General features: G+C 41.5%; 1 protein-coding gene across 5 annotated transcripts in view; it reads left to right on the top strand.

Moving 5' to 3' along the window:
• Nucleotides 1–1036: 1036 nt before the first annotated feature.
• tjp1a (tight junction protein 1a) overlaps nucleotides 1037–13745 on the top strand; it is a 248985-nt gene continuing 236276 nt past the window's right edge. For 2 of the 5 annotated variants that reach the window (XM_059945843.1, XM_059945841.1), the window contains exon 1: nucleotides 1038–1293. In XM_059945843.1, coding sequence (XP_059801826.1) covers nucleotides 1261–1293 — 33 coding nt within the window. In that variant the 5' untranslated portion in view covers nucleotides 1038–1260. Of the gene's footprint in view, nucleotides 1294–1643; nucleotides 1781–1831; nucleotides 1851–13745 lie in introns of those variants that run through there. The other 3 variants (XM_059945847.1, XM_059945844.1, XM_059945846.1) reach the window with 3 other exon arrangements.

Below are 13745 nucleotides of genomic sequence, written 5' to 3'. Positions count from 1 at the left end.
TTGTTGCCGGATCATAACAAACATTGCGAGATGTTATGCTGCAGTCATTACCAGTGTTGTGTTATGTAGGGTTTAGGCTGCTTCACTACAGGACTGATGTAGCAGTGACACAGAGCGCAGATGAGATTTGCCAGGGTGGTGACAGGAGTGGATCTTGCTTCTGAGGAGAGATTCAATAGGCTGAGTTTGTCCTAACTGGAATGCAGAGGTGGAGGGGTGACCTGACAGAGCTTTATCAGATAATGTGGGACATGGATACAACAGAAAGGCAGAATCTTTTCCCCAGGGTGGGGAATCTAGAACCAGAGTGGCCAGAGATTTAAGGTGCAAGGAGAGTTTAAAGGTCTGAGGGGTACATTTTTCAAATGAACGTTGCTGTTTATCTGGATTTTGCTTCCAGACCAGGTGGTAGAGGCAGGTGTAATGATAATGTTTACAGAACATAGAACAGTGTAATACCTTCAAGCCACGATGGTCCTTTGGCCCACAATGTTGTGCCAAACTCATTGAAGTGCGAGTTAAACACTGTATTAAATGACCCCTTCTTGCCTACACATCGTCCGTATCCTTCTGCTCCTCATATTTTTTTATCCTGTTCTGTTTAAGGGTTTTGATCCGAAATGTCAACTGTGCTTTTTTCCATATATATTGCTTGGCCTGCTGAGTTCCTCCAGCAGTTTGTGTGTGGATAAAGTCATTAACATAACTTCTGTGAAGTGAGCTGATCCACGTTGCGTTACAGCTCATAAAACTGAGATCTAGTTTGCACGTTTGACGTATTTGTTGTCAATCCCAGACTGAGCGAATCAAATCACATAAATAAACTGATCGAACAGCGTCTGCGGACCCAGAAGAACGGTGCACACTCCGCATCAGGACTGACATGAAGGGGGAGGAGCGAGGCAGAGGCTGGGATGTGATAGGTGGAGCCAGATGATGGGCAGATGGAACTGATGTCGGATGCGAGTTGGATGTTGAAGCGAGGCTGTCAATCAGAAGGGGCGCGGCATGGTCGTGTCAGTCAGCCGTGGTTGCCAGGTGACGGATTTGTTCAGGGGCGTTCTGCTATTGGTTGCTGTTCGAAGGCCTAGGGCCCTGTTGTTTTGTGCCGGGTTTGGAACTGACGGGAGGAGGTCGCAGTGAGTGGGATAACGTGCGCCGGCTGTTCGACGTGTGTCGGGATGTTCTCCTTTGGTCTCTGAGGAGTTGCGGGACCGGACCAGCGTCTGTGCTTCAACTTTAGCAGAGCAAGAAAACAAGATGTCCGCCCGAGCGGCCGGAGCAGCGGGCAAGGTCCGGGGCCGGGTCGGGGTGTAGGAGCCAAAGTAGTGGGCAAGGTCCTGAGCCGGGCCGGGGAATGAGGGCTGGGGTCGGAGAAAAGTCATGGCTCCGTCCTTCCTTTGGGTCTGGCGGACCGGGGGTGTAGGGTGTGAGTTGTCCGGGATGCTGGACTCGGGGTTGGGGGAGCTTGAATTATCTCCAATTCTACCAGCTACGCGGTCGCTGTAGTGAGACTCCACTGCAATTGCAAACTTTAACTTAGGAGCCTGCGTCACTTTGTTGGATTTCTCTGGTATTTGCTAGCTTTGCTTGGTAATTAAACGAGTGGGCAGAGTAGAGAGGTGAGTTATAGTTTTAGTGCGATGATGCAACTTTATGGTATGCCTTCGAAACCGAAGGAAGGGCGCGATGAGTGATTCTGCTGCGTATGTGTCTCCTCACCATGAAAATAGTAATCAGACTTGATAGTTGACTTCTCAACCGGCGGCAGAAGACTAAGGTGAAGGCTCTGGGGTTGAGTATAATCGCTAGCTTGAATGTATTGAGTTGTTTGAATTTGTCGAATTAAGGTACAGTATGTTATTAAACCTTCAGATTTTGCATGGAACAGGTATTTTAGAGATGGCAGTATTTCCAACCAAAAGTGTGACAACAATTTAGTTCAAGTCCGAGGTGTAGATTGAGGGCTTGGTTTTAAATTGGTGTCTCCCGGGGTGAGAGACGTGACTGGGTCAGTTGCATCCCTGCCGTGGCTTTCTGTTTCAAAGACCACGAGGGAGAACAACTTGAGCAAAGAAGTCTAATATGTTATATTTTGAACCCGAGACCTGAATGGCAACTCAGCTGGCAACTTAATAAATCTTAATATAACAAAATGACGCGAAAATTTCTGACTTAGAAACCATGAAAAAGGGTATCAGTTATTTAAAATCAGGTTGCAAGTGTTCTTATGAGAAAGTTAGCTTACTTTACCTAGTTTTGAGCTGATATGCGAGTTGTAAAGTGTTAAGGTAATTTGAGGCAGAACCAGTAACGAAGAAGACTGGCTTCAGTTTGTACTTCGATCAACCTTTGGGGCACATTGTGTAATTAATTGTCTTAACGTGAGGTAGGGATTTCTAGGAACAAATTGAGTCAGGTCACTGGTGATTTCTTTGTACTCCCGAATATGTTGCATGAATACTATTCTGTTGATCTGCGAGTTCCTGTCGGTGGGGATTCAGATGTAATTTTCCACAGAGCCTGTACCAACCTCGCGAACGAGGATGGGAAGAACAAGGATGTGTTTTGATGTTTCAGCAATTTGTAAGGCAAAAATGTCCCATCTTGCTTCATAGTATTGTTTCTCTCCCCCCCCCCCACCCACTTATTTTTAGATTAGTTACTTTGTTTAAAGAAGCGAGGTCTTAAACAGCCCGAGTTTACTTAATCAAAGCATTAATGACTCATTCTCTTCAATGATAAACTGTATGACTAACTATTTCAGAATTAATGTTGACGCTGCAATGCAATAATACAGCCCAGTAATTTTCTCTGTTTTGTTCCTGCTGATGGTGATCTGAGCCAGAGTCAACATAATCGTTTGTTTGTTTGACTGGTGAGGCAACATTTTGATTTTTAGGTTCTTCATTGTGGAGATGCAAACAGCAACTTCTGGCTTTTGTTGTAGATTGTCAGCATTTTGTTGGACCTGATGCATTTCAGTGTGGCCTGACTGAGCTGGACGTAGAACTTTCAATAAGTGTAGCTGTGCCCACAGTCGAAAACTGTAGGCTGAACATTCCTGTGTAAGCTGTGGGTACTGTAGTTGCAAGAAGCTGTGTTGCAAGAAGCTAGTTAGAATTGTTGTAACACTTTGGGTGATTTCCTGGAATTGTTTAGAATGCAGTGCACTTAAGTAGCAAATTATGTACGGCCATTTAGGAAAATAATCCAAGGGTGGGTGTGTACATGAGATAACAGTGCTGATTAGGGAATAGATGAGAGATGGTGTTCCACAGCACAGCGCTTGCAGGGTGGGGTTCACCAAAACTCAGCCAGAGAAGTGGGAGGAGATTGGAGGCAGAGAAAGAAACAGTGATTTAAATGTAGGTACAGCGTTATTTGGTGTTAATCATGAACACTGAGAAAGATTGGTGGCTCGCCCCTTTACTGCAGTGACTTGTAAATGTTAACAAGTTAAGCCGGCCATTGCTGCTGAGCTTAGTTCTGTTCTGATACACACTTTTGAGTGAAGTGCCATTTACCTTTAAAAGCAGCAAACCTTTAACCGGGAAACATGGCTGAACCAATTGTTTGATACAATTGTAATCAGCACTGAAGTTTTTGTGCCTCATTAGAATATTGGCTCAAATAAATAAATTTATATACAATAGTTGCTAAATTTTAGGAGTATCAAATCTACGTACTTGTCACTGGTACTCTGTCAGAAGTGTGCTGCGTATAAAAACATCTATGGAATTTTATTCAAAGAAAATTTATTGTCAAAGTACAAGATGATGAGAGACATTGATTGTGTGGATAGTCAGAGGCTTTTTCCCAGGGTTGAAATGGTTGCCACCAGAGGATACAGGTTTAAGGTGCTGGGGAAGTTGGTACAGAGGAGATGTCGGGGTAAGTTATTTTACTCAGAGAGAGTGGTGAGTGTGTGGAATGGGCTGCAGGCAGTGGTGGAGGCGGATATGATAGAGGCTTTTACAGGGGTACACGAGGCTTAGTAAAATAGAGGGCTAGTAATTTCTAAGGTGGGGACATGGTCGGCACAACTTTGTGGGCTGAAGGGCCTGTATTGTGCTGTAGGTTTTCTGTGTTTCTATATACAACCCTGAGATTTGTTTTCTTGCAGGCATACACAAATACAAGAAACACAATAGGAGCAATGAAAGACTGCACCCAACAAGATGGCAAACAGCCAATGTGCAAAAAAACCCACAAGTACTAAGAGGGGAAAAAAGAAACAGTGCTAAATGAATAAGCAATTAATATCAAACATGAGATGAAGGCTCCTTAAAAGTGAGTCCAGTTCAGTGGGAACAATGTAGAGATGGGCATGTGAAGTTTCAGAGCCTGATGGTTGAAGGGTAATAACTGTTCCTGAACTTTGTGGTCTGAGTCCTGGGTCTCCTGTACCTCCTTCCTGATGGCAGTAAGAAGAGAGCGTGGCATGGGTGGTGGGGGACTTGATGAAAGATGCTACTTTCCTGCTACAATGCTCTGCATAGATGTTGCTCATTGTTGGGGAAGGCTTTACTTGTGATGGACTGGGCTGTATCCACTAATATTTGTAGGCTTTTCTGTCCAAAGACATTGTTGTTTCCATAGCAGGCTGAGATGCAACCAGTCAATATGCTGTCCACAACACACACAAAATGCTGTGTTCCACCAGCATTTTGTGTGTGTTGCTTGAATTTCCAGTATCTGCAGATTTCCTCATGTTTGCTCGCCACAACACATCTACATTTTTGTCATAGATGTAGATGTTGTGCAGAATCTTTGCAAATTTCAAAGGAAGTAGAGTTATTGCTGTTTGAGGCAAAACCAATGCTCTGAAATGGTAAGACCTATTCCCCCAAGAAGACCTCCAAATTCCTCATCCTAAAGTCAGTAATTAGCTCCTTGGTTTTGCTGTCTTTGGGTGAGAGGTTGTTGTGACACCACTCAACCAGATTTTCAATATCCTTCCTGTATGCTGATTCATCACCACCTTTGATTTGAGCTATGACATTGGTGTCTTCCACAAATTTGATTATGGCATTGGAGCTCTGTTTAGCGACACTGTTATAAGTAGAAAGTGAGTAGAGCAGGGGACTAAGCACACTAAGCAGGAAATAGTGAAGAAGGTGTTGTCTACCTAAACTGACTGGGGTCTGCAAGTAAGGAAACGGAGGGTCCAAATGCATAGAAGTGTTGAGGCCAAAGTCTTGAAGCTTATTGATTAGTTTTAAAGAGTTGATGATATCGAATGCTGAGCTGTAGTGAATGAAGATTGAGGGGGGAATCTTATTGAAACGTATAAAATTCTAAAGGGATTGGACAGGCTAGATGCAGGAAGATTATTTCCGATGTTGGGGAAGTCCAGAACGAGGGGTCACAGTTTAAGGATAAAGGGGAAGCCTTTTAGGACCGAGATGAGGAAAAACCTCTTCACACAGAGGGTGAAGAATCTGTGGAATTCTCTGCCACAGGAAACAATTGAGGCCGGTTCATTGGCTATATTTAAGAGGAAGTTAGATATGGCCCTTGTGGCTAAAGGGATCGGGGGTATGGAGAGAAAGCAGGTACAGGGTTCTGAGTTGGATGATCAGCCATGATCATACTGAATGGCGGTGCAGGCTCGAAGGGCCAAATGGCCTACTCCTGCACCTATTTTCTATGTTTCTGTGTTTAAGAGCATCCTGATGTTTGCATCCTTGCTGTCCAGATGTTCCATGGTTGAGTGAAGAGACGATGAAATGGCATCTGTTGTTGACCTTTTGTGACAGTAGGCAAATTGGAGCAGATCCAAGTCACTTCGCAGGCAGGAGTTGATGTGTTTCATCAACCTCTCAAAGTACTTCACAGTGGGTGCAATTACTACTGGACGACAGTCGCTGAGGCAGGTTACCATGTTCTTATCACACACTGGTATAAATTAAGCTTGCTTGGAGCAGGTCGGTACCTCAGACTGAAGCGAGAAGTGAACATGCTAGCCAGTTGATCTGCTCAGCTGCCCTCTCTAGGCCAGATGCTTTGTGTGGGTTCACCCTCCTGAAGGATTGTCTCACATTAGTCTCAGACAGATAGCGCAGGTTTGTTGGGGGCTGTGGGAGTTTGTGAAGGTGCCACCATATTTTGATGGTGAGAGTGATCATAAAAGGCATTGAGCTCATCTTGGAGCAAAACCTTGTCAACATGTCACTTTGCAGGGGATGATGGCATTCAATTCCTGCCACAGCTGTAGAACATTCTTCAAGTTTGGCCCAGAATTAACTTTGCCTTCTGGAGGTCATACCTAGACCTCTTCTGTCTTATTGGTCGCCACTGATCTGTCCCTCAAAAGAAAGCAAATCTGATGGTTCATCCAGGGCTTCTGGTTGGGGGGGGGAATAATATTTTTGGGGACACACTCGTCTGTGACTGTTTTTGTAAAGTCCATGACAACCATGGTGTATTTGGTCAGGTCCTGTGAGTTCCTGAATATGGACCAGTCTTCTGACTTGAAGCAATCCCATAGCTGCCTCCCATGACTACTTTGTTGTCCTTATTTTTGGAGCCTTGCTCTTTAGCCTCTGCCTGTATGCAGGTAGGAGGGCAGCTAAGTGATCAGATTTCCCAAAATGCAGTCTGGGCATGGAGCGGTAGTCATACCTAATTGTAGTGTAACAGTGGTCGAGTGTGTTGGGGCCCCTGGTGCTGGAGATGATATGTTGATGTTAATTGTGCAGATTTTTCAACTAAACCTGATTGAAGTCCTGACAATGATTTGAAAAGTTTTGGGTTCGGCTGTTTCTTGAATGCTACGATTAGCAAACGATATATCGAGTGTTTAACATCTACTTTTGGCAGTATGTAATTGCAGGATCACGGAGAACTCTCCTGGGGGTTGAATGTTAAGTTAGGAGTTGATTTATGAAATATTGGGTAAATTTCTTTGTAGAGTAACTTTTATGGCAAATTATAAACTAAAAATAGAATTTAAAGCGCTGACATTCAGTTTTGCTTCAGTGCTTGGCTGTGAAAAGCACTAAGATTCAATTTAGATTTACTGTTGCCTTTCTTCATCTCAAGGTCAAGGGACATCTCGCAGTTTGGGGGCAGTGGGAAGTTACTAAATATCAGATATTATCTGTTGTGTATTTGCATTCTAATTTGCTTCCGTTAGACTTTTTCCATTTCAGAATATAATTTCTATCTTGGTTATTTTTGGAACAATAAACTTATGGTTTAGAATAAATGTTGAAGGGGGTTTACAAGCATTTTGCATTGACATTTGTACCTTTTTAACCATATAAAACATGAAATATTCATTTGGAAGGTAGAACATTTTTATTTGAGGGGAAAAAATCAGGTACAAATTGCTTGGGCTTGTATATTCTGTAGGAACATTTGAATAAATTTAAAGTGCATTGCTTGGTTGAAGGTCTGGCTGAATCTTTAAAATATGAAGGTCAGTCTTAGCAATAACTTTGGCTTTCTTTATTATTTATCCTGAAGTAGGCTTTATTATGTTTGAAGAATTAATATTATGTACAACTGAGTCATATGAAAAATACATGCAATATCTAAAACTACTTAAAGCACTTTAACATTCAGCATGCCTGCCATCAACCCTCAAACTGTGCTCTTCATTGTTTGAGAATGGATTTCCTGGAGGGATTGCACTCGCTGCTACTGTGAGACAATGAATAAGTGATTACGAAGAACTCCAAATCTGCAGTTAACTTGGATATCCCTGGTGAACTTCAAAACTTCTGGAGATTATGATCAATCCTACAGAGTTCCCAGGTATGCCAGTGCCAAACTAGATCGGTTTTCATGGAATTGTTGAGGGAATCAGAGAGAGGAAGAAAAAAAAAATCCAAGGAGCTTTGAGGTGTGCTATCATATTTGTTCTGTTGTATCATTCACCAAATTACAGGTTTTCCCTGCTATTCGAAGGTAGAGCATTCCTTTGAAACAGTTTGTAAGCTGGAATGTCGTAAAGCAAAGAAGCAATTACCATTTATTTATATGGGAAAATTTTGTGAGCATTCGCAGACCCAAAAAAATAACCTACCAAATCATGCCAAATAACACAAAACCTAAAATAACAGTAAAATATAGGAAAAGCAGGAATGATCTGATATACACAGTATATATAATGCACGAATACTTTTCTACAATTATTGCAGCACTGTCCACACAAAATCTCACACAAGTGCTCTCGGCAGCACTCGCGGTAAAAACACCGCAGAAGCGCTCCCGGCGGAAGCACTTTTTCCAGTAACCTTTAAGCTATGAAGCTATCGAATAACACATAAAGATACACAGCCTATATAAAGTAGAAATAATGTACGCCCAGTGTAGTTTCACTTACCGGAATTGGGAAGACAGTGAGGACACTGATGATGGTGTGTTAGGCTGAGTTGTTGGAGGTTGGGGTGGTGGGAGGTAGAGGAGACTGGGGTATCATCTTATCATCATCTGTTTCCATCAGGGCAGGCAGGTCACCACCTTCTGTGTCTGCCTGCCTCAATGTCGAAGGTTGAGTTTCGTTGTCTGCTGTGGCTGATGTGGAAAGATTGAAAAAGGATAGTATGCTTGACTGCTTAACCTCGCGTAATTTTCTATCATACAGTTCTTTGTAAGCACTCAAACCGTCCTGCAAATATGCCCTAAATCTACGTACCCTTTCAAAGTTAAAGTCATACCTTTCTGCAATCATTGCAGCGTTGTCAGTCGCAGCTAAAATCTCACGCAATTGCTTCCCATTCAGTTCCTGGACGTCTTCACTTTCGGGCCATTCGCTACTGTGTTCGGTTTCAATTGTTATCCTTTCCTCTTCTTTAGCTCTTCATCTCTCAGTTCTTGATCAAAACCTCTTCAACATCATCTTCGTCAACTTCCACAAACCCTTAGCCAAACTCACTATGTCCTTCGTTCACCACGATTGAAAGGCTTAATTATGTCTAGTTTTACGCTGAGTGTAACACCCTTACGGGCTCTTTTAGGCTTTTCCGATACCTCAGAACTCATCTTGCTAACTGATGCACAATATAAATCGACATAAAGCATAGATGCTCACAGGCACGTGTTTAAGCAAAGCTGACTAGAATGCAGTTCCGGGGGAGGAGCTTGGTTGCTGCATGCTGACTTTTTTCGTAACAGTGAAAACACCTTCTGTTAGCAAAAACAGGTAACTAATGAAGGTCTTTCGTAACAGTGAGTTGGCGTAAAGCGAACGTACGAAAAGCGGGGGACACCTGTACATAAAACTGAAGAACACAATGTCTGTTGTCTTGTCAAATTGATTTGTAAAGGTTATGAAGAGTTTGGGTCTGTGATGAGTTAACAGATCTTTGCTTTAAAAAAGTCAGCTATCTCCAAGACTAGTATAGGCGACAGCTCTGGCTTAAAACTCCAAGTCATCCTCAAGTTTCTCAACTATCATTTGCTAATAGCTAAAGATGTTTAGTTATATTTATGTAATAAGTTCCGCTGAAAGTCCATTGATTTGGAATCAATCACAAGATGCTGTGAACTGGAGCCAAAAGAAATTGCTGGAGGAGTCCAAATTCTATTGCATCTGTGGAGAAAAAGATTCACTGTTGTTTTGGTCCTGATGTAGGGTCACAACTTGCATTGTTAACAATTCATTTAAGTGAGTACCTGTAGCAACTCTTCTAGAGTTTGATTTGTCTGATTCAGAAATTGAATAGAAAGTTGTCCGTCTTTTCTATGGAAAGAATCTGGTAAATAGCCGAGCTAAAGCCATGCCATTGAATAAACAGTAAAACATTAATATAGAGAGCAATAAATAGTTGAGAAACTGGAGGATAATTTTGAGGTTTAAGCCAGAGCTGTTTCCTACATTAGTTCTCATCCTGGAAATTCACAAATGCATTCTTCTTTTTTTTTTAATTGTCAAAGTAAAATTTATTATCAATGTACATATATTTCCTAGAGATTCATTTTCTTTTTTTTTTTTAATAATTTTTTATTGCATTTTTAAATGATTACAAAGTATGAAAAAACAATATATATAACCCATACCCCCTCCCCTTAACCCCTCCCCCCTAACTGCCCCTTAGAAAAAAAAGAAAAAAAGAAAGAAAGAAAGAAAGAAAGAAAGAATGCCTGGTGGTTGGAAGATCTCCACATGCTCCATGGAGTTCGTAATAATTTTAATATGTATATTTATTTCTTTCCCCTAATAACCAATTGTTTCATCTTAAAAGCATCTATATATTTAATCCTGTCTTTTGTAAATAAGGGCTCCAAATTTTCAGAAACTGGTACTTTTTTACATTCGACATGGTCTTGCTCTAAAATTCAACCTTTTTGGACAAATTTAAGACTTTTACTGGAACAAATTACAGGAACACAATTTCCTCATAATCCAATATTATTTTTATTAGGTGATATTGAAGGGATAAAACCGAAACTCAAACTAAATAAGTATCAGAAAGAATTTATAAAAATTGCACTGGCAGTAGCCAAAAAAGCTATTGCAGTTACTTGGAAATCGGATTCACATTTAAGTATAGATTCTTGGAAGAAAGAAATCTATGGTTGTATTCCATTAGAAAAAATTACTTATAATTTTTGCATTCTTCTTTTTAAAACCCAGGTTATTAACTCTCACATACCCTATTGGTAGGGTCTGTTTTGGCATATGGACAAAATAATTGGGTCAGTTGTTCATTTGTAGCATAGCTTGGATGCATTTTTATGTATGCATCGCATAGCATGAGCTCATATGTCATTCATCTAAATTCCGTTCCTAATGTTCCTGAAATTTTCTGTGCTTGGGTTTCATATTTTATGTACAGGTGAAGGGTGAAATAACTAGCTTTTTTTATATAATGTGAAATCTGTGGGGCTACTGAGGGCTGCAGTTGATAACTACTTGGTCATTCAATGGCTGAATTGCTGACTTGTTGATCCACAGTTGAGGATTTCATTGGAGGCAGGTGAAATGCACCCATTTGCTCTGTCATTTGATTAGATGTACAATTATGTGACAAAAGGACTGAGGCTAAGAATTTGTTGTTGTCAGTCTTTGTAATTAATAAATTGGCTTCCTTTTTTTGATCTACTGTGGATGTCTGCAAGAAAACAAATCTCAAGGTGACATATACATACTTTATGAATAAACTCTTCTTGAGCTTCCAGCAGGGTACAGTTATCGATTATAACTGACATTTTGATGACAAACTGCTATTTTCTTCTGGGATGATGCCTGGGTATGTCTAGCCGGTAGGTAGTATTTATACCCCTCATAGTCCACCCCTCCTGGTTGGTTGGTCCTTATCCAATCAGATTTCCGTTCTCCCACTTTGTTTACAACTGAATTCTAGTTCTTACTTGGAGCGAGACCTTCGTCTTTCTGAAAATTCTTTTCCTCTAGTTTTATTTTAGTGGCTTCCTTTACCAGGCAGTCCCAAAAGCCATAGGCTTTTTGTTTTGTGCCGTTGAAGTCAACGCTAAGGCCATTGCGAATGCAGTGTTCTGTTAACACCAATTTCTCTGGGTAACCCAAACAGACATACCTCCTCTGCTGTTTGATGTGGGTTTTACCATGCATCTTGTCTGACTGGTATATGCTGTCCCACATTCACAGGGAATCTTGTAAATGCCAGCCAACCTGATTCCCGGGTCATCTTTGATGTGCATAAGTTGTGTCTTAGCTTCCTTACAAGTTTGTGGATGGTATCAATCCGGTATTTCTTTAGGATCCTAGTGATCCTAACAGACACCATGGAAATATAGGGAAGACAGGAGGTAGCAATGGGTTCCTCCAAGTTCAGTTTCCTGGTTTTTCCATCTGAGCTTTTTTTTAAAAGGGCCTGATTTCCTTCACCCTGTAGCCATTCTGTAGGAATGTCATGCATAATCTTATTTCCTTTGGGAGACTGTCTGGGTCTGAAATAGTTTTTGCATGGTTAATCAAAGCAAGGTCTCACTCTGAGGAAGAACTGGGATTTGATTGTAAACAAGGTAGGAGAGCAGATGATTGGATGAGGACTAACCAATCGGGGGGACGGACTCTGGGGGTATGAATACCACTGGACTAGGTATGCCCAGACATCATCCCTGAAGAAGATGGCAGAATTTGTCAATGAAACTTCAGTTATAATTGATACCAGAACCTGGCTAGAAGCCTGTTAAGTTTATTTGTCATGTATGCTGGGAAAGCATAAGAACTTTTTCATATACACACATTGATATAAGTTTACTTTGAACTTGAAGATCTCCACATGCATCACAAATACTTGCCTCTTTGAGCTAGTTTTGGAGTGGTCGTGGATTACAGTGAAGCCTTGCCAAATGATGAACTTCCTCACTCACTTTTGCTTCTGATTGAAGGTTGTATTTGAGCAGCAGGATTATATCCCACTTTATGTAGGTGTGAATGTGATTTGAGATTAGTATCTTGCTGGCACAGTTCCTAGTTGGCACTGGCTTGAATAGAATTTTATTTCAGCCCAAAATATAGTTTGAGGATTGTGGTTTGACATAAAATTAGTTCAATCTATTAATTTGAAACATGGGAAATTAATCTTGTTTAGCCCATGGTGCCTGATCAGCCATTGAAAGTTCGAACTAAATGTGTTATCAAAGAATGTAAATGTTACCATATACTTCCTTGAAATTGATTTTCTTGCAGGCATTTACAGGAAAAACAGGAATGCACAGGTTTAAAAAAAACCTTGCATTAATCGACTGACAAACGACCAATGTGCAAGAGAAGGCAAAAAGTACAATTTTTAAAAAATTACTTAGAGCATGAGTTGTAAAGTATTGTTGAAATTGAGTTTATACATTGTAGAATCAGTTCAGTGGTGATTGAAGTTATCCATGCTGCTTCAGGAGCCTGATGGTTGTAGGGAATAACTGTTCCTGAGCCTGGTGATGTGTGACTCAGGCTTCTGTACCTCACGCCCAATGGTAGTACTGAGAAGAGATGTGGTGTGGATGGTGGGAGCTATGATGGTTGCTGCTTTCTTGTGGCAGAAATGTGTTCAATGATGGGGAGACTTTTGCCTGTGGACTGGGTTGTATCCACCACTTTCTGTAGTCTTTTCTGTTCCTGGGCATTGGTATTTGCATGGCATGCTATGATGCAGCCAATTAGGATGAGCTTCACAGTGTATCTAAGGAAGTTTGTGGTGACATACCAAATCTGTGCAAGTAAAGGGTCTGTCGTGCTTCCTTTGTGATGATACTTGCATACTGGTCCCAGGACAGGGCATTGATTAAGTTCATGGTTCATTTCTACTTTGTCATTTTCCTGCACCTTCAATTCTCTTATTATCCAGTAACTTATTGACCACCTATTTGTAAAGTCTGAGCTTTCACAGCCTCTGGGGTGGAGAGTTCAGAAGGATTATTATCCTCGAAAGAAATTTATCTTTGACCTCCACCTCCTCCCCCCTCCCCCCCCCACCGCCAGCTATAGACGCCTCAGCCGGGGAAGCTTCCTTCCTGTAACCAGCCTGTCAAACTTTCAAAGGTATCTAATTCTTCAGAACTTCAGAAAGCATGGGTAGGATCTACTCAATGTACCCTTGTGCAGCAGATCCACTGTCTCTGGCATCAGTTCAGTGAATCTTGGCTGCACTCCCTCCATGGCAAATGCACACTTTCAGGTAAAGATGTAATTCGTGTGGTTGTCTTTCCAGGCCCTATATGATTGCAGTACGACATCATGAATCCTGCTATAATAAAAGCCAGCTAATTTGCAGATTCCTTGTGCGGACTGACCTCCTTAGCATATTGAACCT

This window comes from Hypanus sabinus, chromosome 21 (assembly GCF_030144855.1).
Source record: "Hypanus sabinus isolate sHypSab1 chromosome 21, sHypSab1.hap1, whole genome shotgun sequence".
NCBI classification, from domain to species: domain Eukaryota; kingdom Metazoa; phylum Chordata; class Chondrichthyes; order Myliobatiformes; family Dasyatidae; genus Hypanus; species Hypanus sabinus.
The sequence above is the reverse complement of the archived record's forward strand: the minus strand, read 5'-3'. Positions and strand labels throughout refer to the sequence as shown.